Below are 12532 nucleotides of genomic sequence, written 5' to 3' on the forward strand. Positions count from 1 at the left end.
TCTCACATTGCTACATCCTCTGTTTTCCTTATTTATATATGTCTTAATGATGTATGTGTCCAAAATTTTAAGTAAACATTTCCTTATATTTTAGTATCTACAATCTTTCAAGGTGATGATCCACTATACCGCCATAGCAGTTTTAGGTTAGGCTGCACAATGCCACTAGCCAGGATTAGTAGCCATGATACATACTATTCTCTTAAGCTCTCTCACTTGTTTTCTTGTTTTGATCTAAGAAAAATTCACTTTCCATGCTTTATGATGATTTATATTGTTGAGGATTGAGTTTAATATCACTTTCATGGATTTACAATGATTTGTATAATTTAGGATTGCGTTTTAACATCAGTAGTTGGTTTAGCTGATTTCCAAATAGAAATATTTTATATTTGTTTTTCTGTGGATGGGGGTTCTGCAGTAAACTTTTGGGTGACTGATCATGTAAGTATTGTTTTGCTGTAAGGGACCTTTGTTTATCAGCTCTTCAATTTCATCTAAAGTTGGTCCAGAATTTATTTTGGATTATACACGTGTGTGTTCTTCCTTTTGCTATGGAAAGATAATAAAAAGGAGAACAAATTTGGCCTTTGCTTTTAATTTCAATGTGTACATTTCAGCTTATCTAGTTCACACTGCATGATCAATATTTTATTTTGGATAATCTATGCCATTTTCCTTTTCCTTGTTATTCCAAAGTGCATTGAGTTTGCATTTTTTTGGAGCTGTTGTCATCACAATTCTGTTTTTCTCTTGAAGCTTGTGTTGATGAGAAATGAGGAGCTACATGGCTGCGCTTCTGCTCTGTCCTCATGCTCTTGGTGACAATTTGTGCAAAGTAGAATGATCAAATTTTGTACAGCTGGTTATGGATTTTCTTACAATTATTTAGATATTATTATTATTATACAATTATTCTGCTGTATGAGTGTTAAAAGGCCAAAGGGTATTAAATAGATTAATTAATGTAGGTTAAGTAGCATAGAAGTTTTTTTCTTGAAAAGAAGTGGAGGTGGGATTTGATCCATATTCCCTCTTATCTCTTTGTTCATATTGGTTTGTTTGGACAAATTTCTCTATAAAAATTTCTAGAAAATAAAACAGGTTATATTTTATTATTATTTTCATTGAAATGACATTAAGGTGATTTAATAAATAATTAATCGACCTCATTATGATCACAGCGATAATGTTATGACATATGCTACAAACTTATTAATAGGAGAAAAACAAAATTCATTTCTACCTTTGCTTTGGAAGAAAAACAGAAAGTCGAACTATAGCAATTGTGCGTGTTGTTTTCTCTATAAAATGCCAAAAGATCAACCAACTTTTCTATAAGAATTTCTAAGAATTAAAAATAAGAAGACAAAATGTATATTAGCTGATTAATTTATGCACTAATTTATAGAACTTATTTAAAATAATTCTCTAATTTTTTTTTAATTTATATATTTTTCTTTTCTGAAAATTCGAGGAAAAAGTTGGTACAAGTAGATTCTCAATCTTCCTTTCGTATCAATAGTCAAAACTACTCTATAAGATTCAACAAATTCTCATTAACTTTTTTCTTTATTTTTTTCCTTCAATACGAACATTTTTTTAATTAAATTTATCTTTGACCAATAACCAACAGAATTATTATATTTTGTTAAAAATACACTATTTGTTTATTTAATTTTATATTGTATATTAAATAATTTAATGTGTATGAATTAAATCATTAATATCACATTCATGCTTCTATGGATTTAAGACGTCGTCACATATGTTAAAAATTAGTTGGTAGCTAACATATGCTTAAATTTACCAACTTTTTAAATGTGTGGACCAAATTGGAGTAATTAAAAAACTATGAGATCAACTATTGTTTTATTTTAAAATAAATGATATAAAATGAGTAATTAAAACTGGAAACGCCAAAATTTCCCATGCATAAAATTAGAAGATCCAAGAATATAGCTAACCTTTCTTTTTATTTTCTCTTCCATCTTATTTACTACCTTATTCTTTACAAATGGTATTCATCTAATTAAATCATTTTCTAACTAATTCAACATAAGTTTTATATTTAACACACCTAAATATAATTTGAATATTTAAACTAAAATATTTTCAAGTACAATTGGTAAAAGGCATTTTTTAAAGTTGTAGTATCTTTTTTTCTTGAAAATTTGTAGGATACATAAAAGTGTCTATTTATATGTATATCTTACCGTGGTATTAGATACTGCAAAATACAACTTATTGATGAATTGAACAGTTCATATTTAAATGCATTGACAAAATTTCTTTACATTTTCTTGCACTGTTATTTTACTTCTCTTGGAGCTTTATATAAATAAATACAAAGAGCCACATAGCTATAAATATTTCATAGAACAATGCTCCTTAAAGAATGCCTAGAGACATGCTTACCACATAAAGTTCCTGAAAGGGTCAAAATTACCCGTTTTAGTGGAAATTTCAGATCAAATTTACATTCTCTTTGACTTGCATTCAGTTTATGCATTTTCACCTTGATAAAGTTTCAACTGGGTTTGTTGTATAGTGTGCATTTCTTGGAAAAATGGATGGGATTTTTCGATGTATGGATGGAAGATATGATGTATCTTTGGCAGATTCTACCATGATGTGGATCGTGCATTATGCCATGAACAAAGCTCAGGAGAAGATGAAGGGGAAAACAGGAGTTCTAGAGCGGTTGAATGAGATATCAAAGTTCTATGAGTTAGCAGTGATGCAACTTGAAGGATGTCTAAGCATTGTTCATGCAGAGACTGAAAGCAGCTTTCTTGAGAGCAACCATGAAGAGGTGCTTGATGACTTGAGAGACATAAAACATCGCCTTCAATGGCGTTTAAAGGAAACGGAATTAGCCATAGTAGAGAAGGACAAAGAGTTGATACAGAGATTAGAAAATGAGTTGCAACTTAGGCATGCTTTAGAGATGAAAGAAAGACAATTGGTTGCTTTGGGAGTTAGCCATGAGGTCGAAACAAGAAGTTTCAATGCTGAGAATGATCAAACAACAAGAAATGAGCATAAAAATGGTGATGGTGATGAAGGTTTTTGTGAGTTTAGGACTGGTGAGGATGAACAAAAGCATGAAATGTTTAGTAAGGTACAAAACAATGGTGTTGGTGGGAAAAAGGTTGATGAGATGGGTTCTGACATTGAGATACTGAAGGAGACTATGGATCTTGCTTTTGGGAAGATGCAATCTGCCCTTTTCTTGTGCGAGATGAGGCCAAAAGAGAGGGAATGGAAGTTGGCAATTGAAAAAGATGTGATGTCGATATCAATTGGAAGCTCCATAAGGAATTTCCAAGAGAACATTGAAGAACAAGTGAAGAAAGATGAGAATCATGTTGTCAATGTTTGGAAGGAGCAGTGGCCAAGGTTGATGAATGAGTTTACAAGTTTGCAGCATGAATTTTCCTCTTTCTATGACACATATCCTGAGGATTCTGATTGTTCATCACTTTCTTCCCCAGTAAAGCCTTCTTCCCCAACAAGGCCTTCTTCCCCTGAAGGAAGTCATGAAATGCCTAACAGGTTCTCTCAAAAGGTAGAAGAGACAGAAAAGTCTGCAGAAGATGAAGAAAATGAAGATGGGAGCAAGTATGTTGCAAAGTTGATAAAGAGTCATGAGTCCATTATTCGCCGGAAGAGTGAAGAACTGAATTTGAGTAAGCATGGAATATTGCAAGAAAGAAAGGCTTCATATTCCAGGAGAAGAAGGGAACTGAATCGTGTGAAAGAAAGAATCCATGTTGTCACTGAAAAATTGGACAATTTTATATATCGGAATGTTAAACTTAGTGAGTCTCTTTTCAAGCAAAGATGTGTTCATGACACAGAACCGTTTGCATTGAGGCAGTTATCAGAAGTAGACAAGAGTCATACTAGCAAGGCTGCTGAAAGTAAGGGAAGTTCTGAAGAAAAGGTAAAAGAAATTTGTGATGCTGAAAATAAAAAACAGGAGGAATTGAAAAAGGTGTCACCAAGAGACAAGGAATTTAACGCAGATCAAAATTTGAAATCTGAAAATGTGTCTGGTTCTATAGATGATCAAGCAGAAGAGTTCAATAGAAAATTGTTCAACTTTGAGTTGGAGAAGCAAATACAGGAGCATGTATGTAAGTTTTACATAAGGGAAGTAATCAATGAGTGGAATGAGAACATAGAAAAACAAACAATTGAAAGAAAGATCAGAGATGACATAAATCTGATTTACTTGTCTGAGGCAGCAAATCAAGAACTTTCCTTAATCAAAGGGCATGACAGAGAAGCTAGGGAAAGTTGTTCACAGTGCTTGACATGTAGTAAACAAGTAGATGAAAAAATAAATAGCACCATAAGTGAGGATATATCCATGTTTATCATTCGGAAAACTATGGAGGAATTCAACAAAAAGATGATAGATTGTGAACTAGACAGTGTCCTAACAGAACAGATGCATCAGATTGTCTTTGGTGAAACGTTGAAAAACTTTGTTAATATTGCAAGTTTTGCTTTAAGGGAGCATAGAGAAAATAGGAAAAGTTTTCTGGATCAGTTGCAGTTTATGTCTGTAGAAAATTTTCTGAAAGAAGATGTCTGCATGGTTGTATTCAAAGTCATGTTTGAGGAATGGGGATGGGAACTAGATGACTACTATATGGAGAATTACATCAGAGAGAAGGTAGACCAAGTTGTCATGGTTGAAACATTCAATGATGCCTTTTTCTTGAGCATGGAAGTTAATTCATTGGTTGAAGACAATTCCATGGAAGATGATTGCTCTACCTCTTCTATGATGGTAAAGCAACTTTGGAAAGCTGAGGGAGAAGAGAACTTGACAACTATGCTATTAGAGTCTCTACTTAGTTGTTTTGAGGCAGAGGAGAATCTGATGCTAAGTGCAAAGTGTGAGATCAAGGAACAATGCAGGCAACTAGACTTGGGTTCAGAACGTGGAGACCTACATGAGCATGAAATATTTGAAGAGTTGATAACTGGAGAAGAACAAACATTCTCTTCACTGACCAGCAAGGTAGAAAATGTGTTGCAACAATTAGGTATAAGCAAGGCACTTCTGAGGCACTTAGGCACCAGCTTAGGCCATAGTCTACCTGATTCAAACAGTTTTCAGAATCAAATGTCAAATAATGAAGAAGGTCAATTGAGGCTGTCTTCTACTGCTTTCATGCCCCTTTTGAATCTTTTACTGACATTTGCAGAATTCGAGCCAATGATATGCCAGAAGTTTGAGATGATGACTGTGAGGTATTTCACCATCATTGTTCATCGGTATTTTTCACACGGATACCATCTACCTATTATATAATTTCTCCTTACATTTTCTCAAACTATTCATACAGATTGGAAAAGATGAAAGATTGTTTGGATCCCCTTATTGAGTTGGTTGGTTGCTTCAGAAGCAAGGAATTACTTTATCAGAAGGCTTTCGTTAAAAGGTGCCAGAATCTCCAAAAGGCTGAAGCTGAGGTCTGTAGCATAATCTCAAACTTTGTACATTCATGAAATTTAAGGGGTGATTTGGTTTGAGAAATGATTTTTCTGTTTTCATTTCTAATTACAAAAATACCACTTTTTTCACTCTTTTTTCTTGTTTTCAAATGTTTGTATAGGAAACATTGAAAGCAAAAACTGAAAACAGAAAACATTAGAAAGTTGTTTTCACTGTTTCTAATATGACATTTTGTAAACGTAGAAACAAAGAATGAAAACAGGAATAGAAAACGTTTTCTCAGACCAAACTGACCTAATATTTCTGGTTATTCACCTTGCAAATGCTAGTAATCATTGGAAACCACTCAAAATCTAAAGTTTTTCTGTTTAAATATAGGTCGATCTTCTTGGTGATCAAGTTGATGCACTTTTAACGTTACTTGAGAAGATATATGCAACCCTTCATCAGCATGCACCAGCTTTGCAGCAGTTCTTTAAGGTGAAAATTTCATATTCTCTTTGATTTTCCAGTTAAAACTACGGCCTGCCCTCAAATTATTTTGAAAGATCATTAATTCTTAAATTTGTTGCACCATTATTCTTTAATTATTTTTCCTTTTCATTTGTATTAATCTTTGACAGGTCTATGACACTTTGGAGTTGATAAAAAGAGAACTGATTAGTGGATCTGTTGAATCTGTAATTGGTGTCGTGTCGTAAACAAATCTATGTTGTACTACATTTATATTTCTGTTAGCAATATGTGGCTACTATTCATAAAACCACAGAAAAATGGTTTTCTCTATCAGAACTGTTACACGAAAATAGGAGCTCATACCAGAAAGGGATTTAGAATTAGAATGTAAAATTTCAAGGAGGCCACACTAATGGATCATCCACTTATTCAAAGTGTAAATAGATTAGTGGTCAATTAAATTAAATGCTATAAAAAAAACCTACGGACATTATGAATCATCCATTTTAATATTCCAAAATTCTCAAAACCCTAAGGCTTTATAGCTAAATGGAAATATCACAATTTACAGTGTACTTTATAATTCAAGATTATAGAGGCAGCCAAAATAAGTTCCGGTTAGGTTACTTTGTGCAAATAACCTCATGAACAGAGTCACAGGAACCTCATGAACAGAATCATTATAGTATCTCATTCTCGTACCTCTTCCTAAAAGTTAAGACATTATTAAAAAAGTCTGCCTCTACTCTTCAGCCTCACTTCCCCCTTGCCTTACCGTTTGGCTTCTCCTTTCTTACACCATTCGACTTCTCCCCTAATGCACTGTTAGGCCTCACTCCCCCTGCCTCCTTTCGGTGTTAGGTTAATTTCCTCCTCTTTTATTCCTCCTCTCATGTACTTCAAACTTCCTAAAAGTTCCACACAGGCTTAACAAATTTAGATGGCAACATTATTTACTTGTGATATGTTAGATATCAAAGAAAAACAATGAGAGTTGGAAGTATCAAATTCAAGAATAATTATAGTAACCAAACACATTTACATAAATCTTCTTTTTGTGTAAGTTTTATAATTCATTAAAGAGTATTTTATGTACATACTGAAGCAGAAAGAACCAAATCTTTTAGTAAGGCTTCAATCTTTTTGTGTAAATTTTATAATTCATTAAAGAGCAGGTTCTATGTTTCTTTAAATGCTTCATTCCCAAACTTTGGCACCATGTCTTCAAATTCAGCACACATGTGACATGATTCTATTGCAAAAGCAGTCATGAGAAGGAGAATCTTGGTAGAAGTTTTAACAGGAAAAAAATGGGATTTATGAGTGAAGTGCTGGTATATCTTGCAGGATTTGCTCCACCACAATGCCACATGCAAACAGTTCAGCCAAAAGAAGTGCTACATTTGCATTTAAAAATTCCTTTTGACCATAAAGCTCAGGTTCCCTCTTGTGCATTGCCCATGCCATAGCTGGTGGAAGAACTCCATAGAGCACTGTCATGCAATATCCCCCCTAGTTCACAATAAAACATCAATTACCACTAACCACAAGAAACATAATTTTTCTATGTACTTAAAGAGTTTTTGGTTGATCAATTGAATTGATAAACAATTTTAATTTTCAAATTTAATTACAGAATTTCCACCTTATTTTCATTTTAGGATAAATGATCAACTAGATCCATGAATGTGTAAGGTGCTGTCCATTTAGTCACTGAAAGAATGAAAAATCATATTTAGTCTTTGAATGTGTAAAAAGGGTGGGATTTTGCCCCTGAATATTATAACTCAATGACAAAATAGTCCTTTATTTAGTGTCAGATTGCTCCTTAAAGTTTCATTTTAATGACACAATGGTCCCACAAAACTTTACAATAGAATGCAACTGTCACAGTTTTTACAAATTCAGTGACCAAATCAAGATTCTCATTCTTTAAAGAACTAAATTGAGAGTGTATCACATATCCAAGAACCTGATTGGTCGTTTATTCTTCATTTTATTTCTTGTTTTTCAAAATTTATATCAAGGAAAGTTAAAAATTGAAATTGAATATAAATGCCGAGAACACTCATTGTTCTTGTATAAATTTTGAAAACAAAACAAATGGTCACATTTTAGTAATTAAAAGTGAAAACAAAGCAATGTCTTCTCAAACAAAACTGCCACTTAATCTTTCAATGCCACACAGACAGAAAGACCTCTTTCTCAGCTTACAGCAATATCTGTGGCAGCAGAAAATGCATCCGGAAATGCTGTTGAGACAAACAGAGAGGGAGCAACTACCATAGTCACAGCTGTGACATTTGTTTTATTCCTGCTCCACCAATTTCCCTGTCCAAAAAACTTTCTTCATTACAGCTTAGCATGATTCTTTGTTAACTGTGTTATAGGTAAAAAAAAGAGGAAACAGTTGTTAAAACAATAAATCCAACAAAAAAACAAATTTTGTTAGGATAAGTTCTAACTCATTACTAAGTGAGGTTTACACCTACTTATATATTCTAAATTGACCTTACCTCTAGTCGAGGTAGGAGGCCCAACAATAGTTGTAGTTAGCGTAGATATTAAAAGAGCATAATTTAGTTTTACCTTTTCTGTGGGAGGGAAATGCAAGGTTCCGTTTTTAAGTTGCTCCTTGAAGAACTCTGAGAAGGCTAGGAGGGTGCCAATAAGTGATGTACCTACTGCCAAAAGTGAGAAGGCAGCAACCATAATTGAAACACCATTGTTTCTCAACCTAAAAAGTTGACATTTGTGAATTTTAGTTGATTGAGGTGCAACTTGAGAGGCTCTATTTCTTGTGATCGAAGAAGGGTAAGAAAAAAGTTGTTTTCTCTTTGTTTCACAAAAGTGTAAAAGCTTGCATCAATACTTTCATATACTTAATGTATTAGAAGTCTAATCACTTTGTGTAGTTCATGTAGCCAACCTTTTCTGGTAGGATTAGACTTTTGTTACAGAAGATTTTGCTGAGTCAGTTTTACACAAGGTTTCTCAAAATTGCCTCTAACTTCATAGTTACAAAGCATCAAAATTGTTCCTAAAGTTTTCTACAGAGGAAGAATTACCCGTATAACAAGGAAACAGGATCAACCACTTGTTTTGCTTCAGCTGCAAGACCAACAGCAACTGCATTCCAGACAAGCACTAGCACCAGTGGCACAAGAGCACCAATAAAAACTGAAGGTTTTATACGACGAAGGTCACCTTCCAAATAAGTGCAAATAACTGCAATGTTTGTAAAGCCAAATTCTTTAGCAAAACCATACTCAGAATTTAGAACAACCTAAAACAACTCAAAACCGTGAACAAATTCATATAAGAGATCAAATAGCCACACCCACATCCAATGTACAACCTTAAGATAATGAATTCATAGCACTTTCTGCTACTTTTGTTCATACATATATACATATAATTTTCGTTCTTACATGGGGTTATATCATGAAACACAAGGGAAAAAATAATAACAGGTATGGTTGGCGGAATTTTGGTCCAGTCACTAAGGCCTCCAACTCCTGACCACCCCCCAAAAACAACAGCTAGCGCCTCAATAGCCAACAATAAACCTGCAAACAAAAGAACCCATACATTATCAGTTTAATTCTAGAGTAAAATACACTCATTCACCTATATCAGAAGAGAAAGGTTGAACATAGTTTAGTACTTACAAGTGTCATGTATTCTTACTCTAGTTCTTATAGTAAGAACTTAATAAATTAGTCCTATAAGCAAACATTATGGATCATGCATTTAAGACAATGCAACAATATTTGGCAAACTGGTCAAATTTGCACAGTGCTAATTACAAATTAGAAACATGCATAGCTCAACTATTTATGTACCAATCAAGGAAGCAGTGAGATACTGGTTCACTCTGTCAGTGGCTTTGGTTCCCCAAATTGAGACAAGCATGGTGAAGAGAGCAGTGAATAGAGAGCCTGAAATTGGTGCTGGGAGATTGATGAGTTGGAAAAGAATCTCCCCAGACTTGCAACTATATGCAACCATGGAACTATATCCCAAGAAAACATAGGCAACAGTGGCTATTGCTCCACCCCAGTCACCAAGTGTCTCTTGGGCCATGGTTCTGATAGAAATAACATCCAACTCATTTTCATCCTTTTTCCTTCTTTTCTTGTTCATCAAAGCCACATTTATTTCAACCAGCAAAAGGGCTTCAATGAGGAGAAAAATCCAACACCCTATTACTGATATAGAACTTGGAATAATTCCCTGCAATGGTACATAACATGTCCAAATAAAGAAAAAAGTTTTTTTTTTTTTTTTTTCTCAAGTAAAACATGCTTTTCCCCTCAAAATATCTTGAAATTCAGTTTTTAAAAGCCATGTGGTTTTGTTCTCTTATTATAAAGTAAAAACACAGGCTTCCATGCAAAGACTGAAAAAGAATTGAATTTTTATAGGAACTAAAAGACAAATTTTGAGATATTTTGAAGGACAGAAGATCTTTTTCTGCAGGTGATAGAGAAAAGGGAGTACAGCAGGGAAGGCTTTCTCTGGAAGTGCAAGGATTCCAGTACCAATACTAGTACCAATGATAAGAGCAACTGCACCAACAACAGTACCCTCTTTCTTCTCAGCTACTTTGCTAGTTTCTTTGCTCAATTCATTGGAGAACTTCTGTGCCTTTCTAGCATAGTGCTTGCTTCTAATCACTGGCTTTTGTTGTTGCCAATGGAGATGGCACAAGTACTTGTGATAGCTTCTGCTGGGAGAATTTTGAACTCATCATATAAGATGCTGACAGAAAAGAGCAGATACACTTCTACAATACAATATAGAGAATGAATCATGTAAATAATGTCATACTTGCTCATTTTAAAGACAAAATTTGTTGTTGTTGTTGTGTTCCCATGTAGATTTCTTGTCCATGATGGATTTGCTTTTGCATTTCTGTGGATTTTGAGATGCAAATGTGAAGAGTGAAATGAAGTAATGCATCTAGAGTCCATGAGAAAAAGAAAAATGTACCAATTGCTAAGGTGAACCAATTGTTTAGTCTTCAAATATCTTGTTAAATGGTCCCTACAATAGATTCTAAACAGTCAAGTGTTTTTTTTCCCTTTGAAAAGCATACTTTTATATATATATATATATATATATATATATATATATATATATATATATGGTTAAATATGAGAAGTGATGATCAATAAAAATATAATAAAAAACAAGGGTTAAGTATGGTCCTGTTTTTTGGTTTTGCTTCGTGTAAGTTACTTTTGGTATATGTATTTTTGTTTTTTAATTTCATTTACTATTATTTTATATTAACTTTTTTTTTTCTATAAACTTGTTTTTCTTTTGTTGTTCTTATTATAATAAGTGAAGAATTTACCTTTAGTCCTTGCCAAATTTTTTAGCCAAGACTAATTCAAATAAATAAATCAAATGTGGAAAGGACTAACTCAAAATAGATCAAATATTATAAATATTTAAACGAAAAATGGATACGTTTCAAGGATTAAAATAAAATAAGAAAGATCAAAATTTAAAAGTAGATTAACAATATCACTTTGAAAAAAATGACAATGACTAAAAGAGAAATGTGTTGGATAAACCTAAAGGAAATTGTGAAAAAAAAAAAAAAGCTACATCGAAACTTATATTAATTTTAAATTTTATGATGAACTATCAAATATTTTTATCCCCTCTATCTAATCTCAAATAAATCAGTGCATATTTGTTTTATTGTGTTGAAATTTATTATTATAAAAATTAAATTAGACCACAAAAGTATTTATCTCTTAAGTATGCTTTAGAAAGAGCAAATATTAGTGAAAGAAGAGAATTGAGTAAAAAATGTTGCATTACTTCATTGAGAACTTACGAAACATATACACATAAAACTACTAAACTTAAAAAAAATAGTAAGCTTTCATAACACAAAACTAAGCTAACACCGTTATATGTATTTATTTTGGGTTCCATAGGTAAAAATTTCACAAAAAAATAAATAAAATATTGGAGATCATATTTTATCAATAAAAAAATCATGTTAGAAATTATTATACATTTTAAATATCTAAGCTAGTACTTCAAATTATTTATTACCAATGACATGATATCGTGTATAACGTATATAGTGTGAAATAACCTCTCATCAGTATAAATAGCAGGATGACCATCTTTATTCTACGAATGATGGATCATTTAGTTGGATACGAAGATTGTACTACTAAATGTATAAGTGCAATAATTATTAGCAAGTATGAATATTGGGTACCAAAATTTTCTGAAACTTCATTTTTCTCCTCCTTCTCTCTATATTTCTTCAACTTCTCTCTTTAAATTCTAACATTTCCACTGTTCTGATCATCGTTCAGGCAACACCTGAAAGATTCCTGGCAACCAACTCTTCATTTTAACCGGTCGGTTTTCTGTTTGGAGATGGTAAGTCCTAAACCTCTTATTTTTGAGTATTTTCTTTCGTTTCCATGCATGTAAGTATCTTTCAGCTTGCATGTGTTCATCAACTCACTCTCTGAATCAGTTTTTATGTATTTGATTCCATGGTGGATATTTTTCACTGATCAGACGGTTGGTTGTAAGCCATAGGAGTAAATTAAGGTGTAA

The 12532-nt window shown here is 32.9% G+C and overlaps 2 protein-coding genes across 5 annotated transcripts; one reads left to right on the forward strand and one right to left on the reverse strand.

Moving 5' to 3' along the window:
- Window positions 1-2569: 2569 nt before the first annotated feature.
- LOC106759542 lies at window positions 2570-6177 on the forward strand. The gene is made up of 4 exons (XM_014642760.1): window positions 2570-5271; window positions 5367-5493; window positions 5855-5956; window positions 6100-6177. Exons 1-4 carry the CDS (start codon window positions 2570-2572, stop codon window positions 6175-6177), a joined length of 3009 nt encoding a protein of 1002 aa, XP_014498246.1.
- An 824-nt stretch (window positions 6178-7001) lies between these two features.
- LOC106759550 (tyrosine-specific transport protein 2) lies at window positions 7002-10927 on the reverse strand. Of its 4 annotated transcripts, none has more exons than XM_022786514.1 (8): window positions 10766-10927; window positions 10436-10661; window positions 9778-10168; window positions 9364-9501; window positions 9001-9160; window positions 8522-8669; window positions 8147-8263; window positions 7002-7444 (listed from the first exon to the last, which is right to left on the reverse strand). In XM_022786514.1, the coding sequence occupies exons 1-8, from the start codon at window positions 10906-10908 to the stop codon at window positions 7250-7252; spliced, it is 1518 nt and encodes a 505-aa protein (XP_022642235.1). In that variant the 5' UTR covers window positions 10909-10927; the 3' UTR covers window positions 7002-7249. The 4 variants fall into 4 exon arrangements, with proteins under 4 accessions (XP_022642235.1, XP_014498258.2, XP_022642237.1 ...); XM_014642772.2 differs by having other exon boundaries at window positions 10436-10664; XM_022786516.1 differs by lacking the exon at window positions 8147-8263 and having other exon boundaries at window positions 7003-7444; window positions 10436-10664.
- Window positions 10928-12532: the final 1605 nt, after the last annotated feature.

This window comes from Vigna radiata, chromosome 1 (genome assembly GCF_000741045.1).
Source record: "Vigna radiata var. radiata cultivar VC1973A chromosome 1, Vradiata_ver6, whole genome shotgun sequence".
Classification (NCBI taxonomy): Eukaryota; Viridiplantae; Streptophyta; class Magnoliopsida; order Fabales; family Fabaceae; genus Vigna; species Vigna radiata.

Excerpts from the sequence above, each read along its gene's own strand:
- LOC106759542 (XM_014642760.1), top strand. The coding sequence starts at position 2,570 with ATGGATGGGATTTTTCGATGTATGGATGGAAGATATGATGTATCTTTG. Across the intron at positions 5,272-5,366 it reads TTTGAGATGATGACTGTGAG|ATTGGAAAAGATGAAAGATT; the intron begins GTATTTCACCAT and ends CTATTCATACAG. Across the intron at positions 5,957-6,099 it reads CTTTGCAGCAGTTCTTTAAG|GTCTATGACACTTTGGAGTT; the intron begins GTGAAAATTTCA and ends AATCTTTGACAG.
- LOC106759550 (XM_014642772.2), bottom strand. The coding sequence starts at position 10,908 with ATGGACTCTAGATGCATTACTTCATTTCACTCTTCACATTTGCATCTC. Across the intron at positions 10,169-10,435 it reads CAGAGAAAGCCTTCCCTGCT|GGAATTATTCCAAGTTCTAT; the intron begins GTACTCCCTTTT and ends GTACCATTGCAG. Across the intron at positions 7,445-8,146 it reads CTGCTGCCACAGATATTGCT|GGGGGATATTGCATGACAGT; the intron begins GTAAGCTGAGAA and ends ATTGTGAACTAG.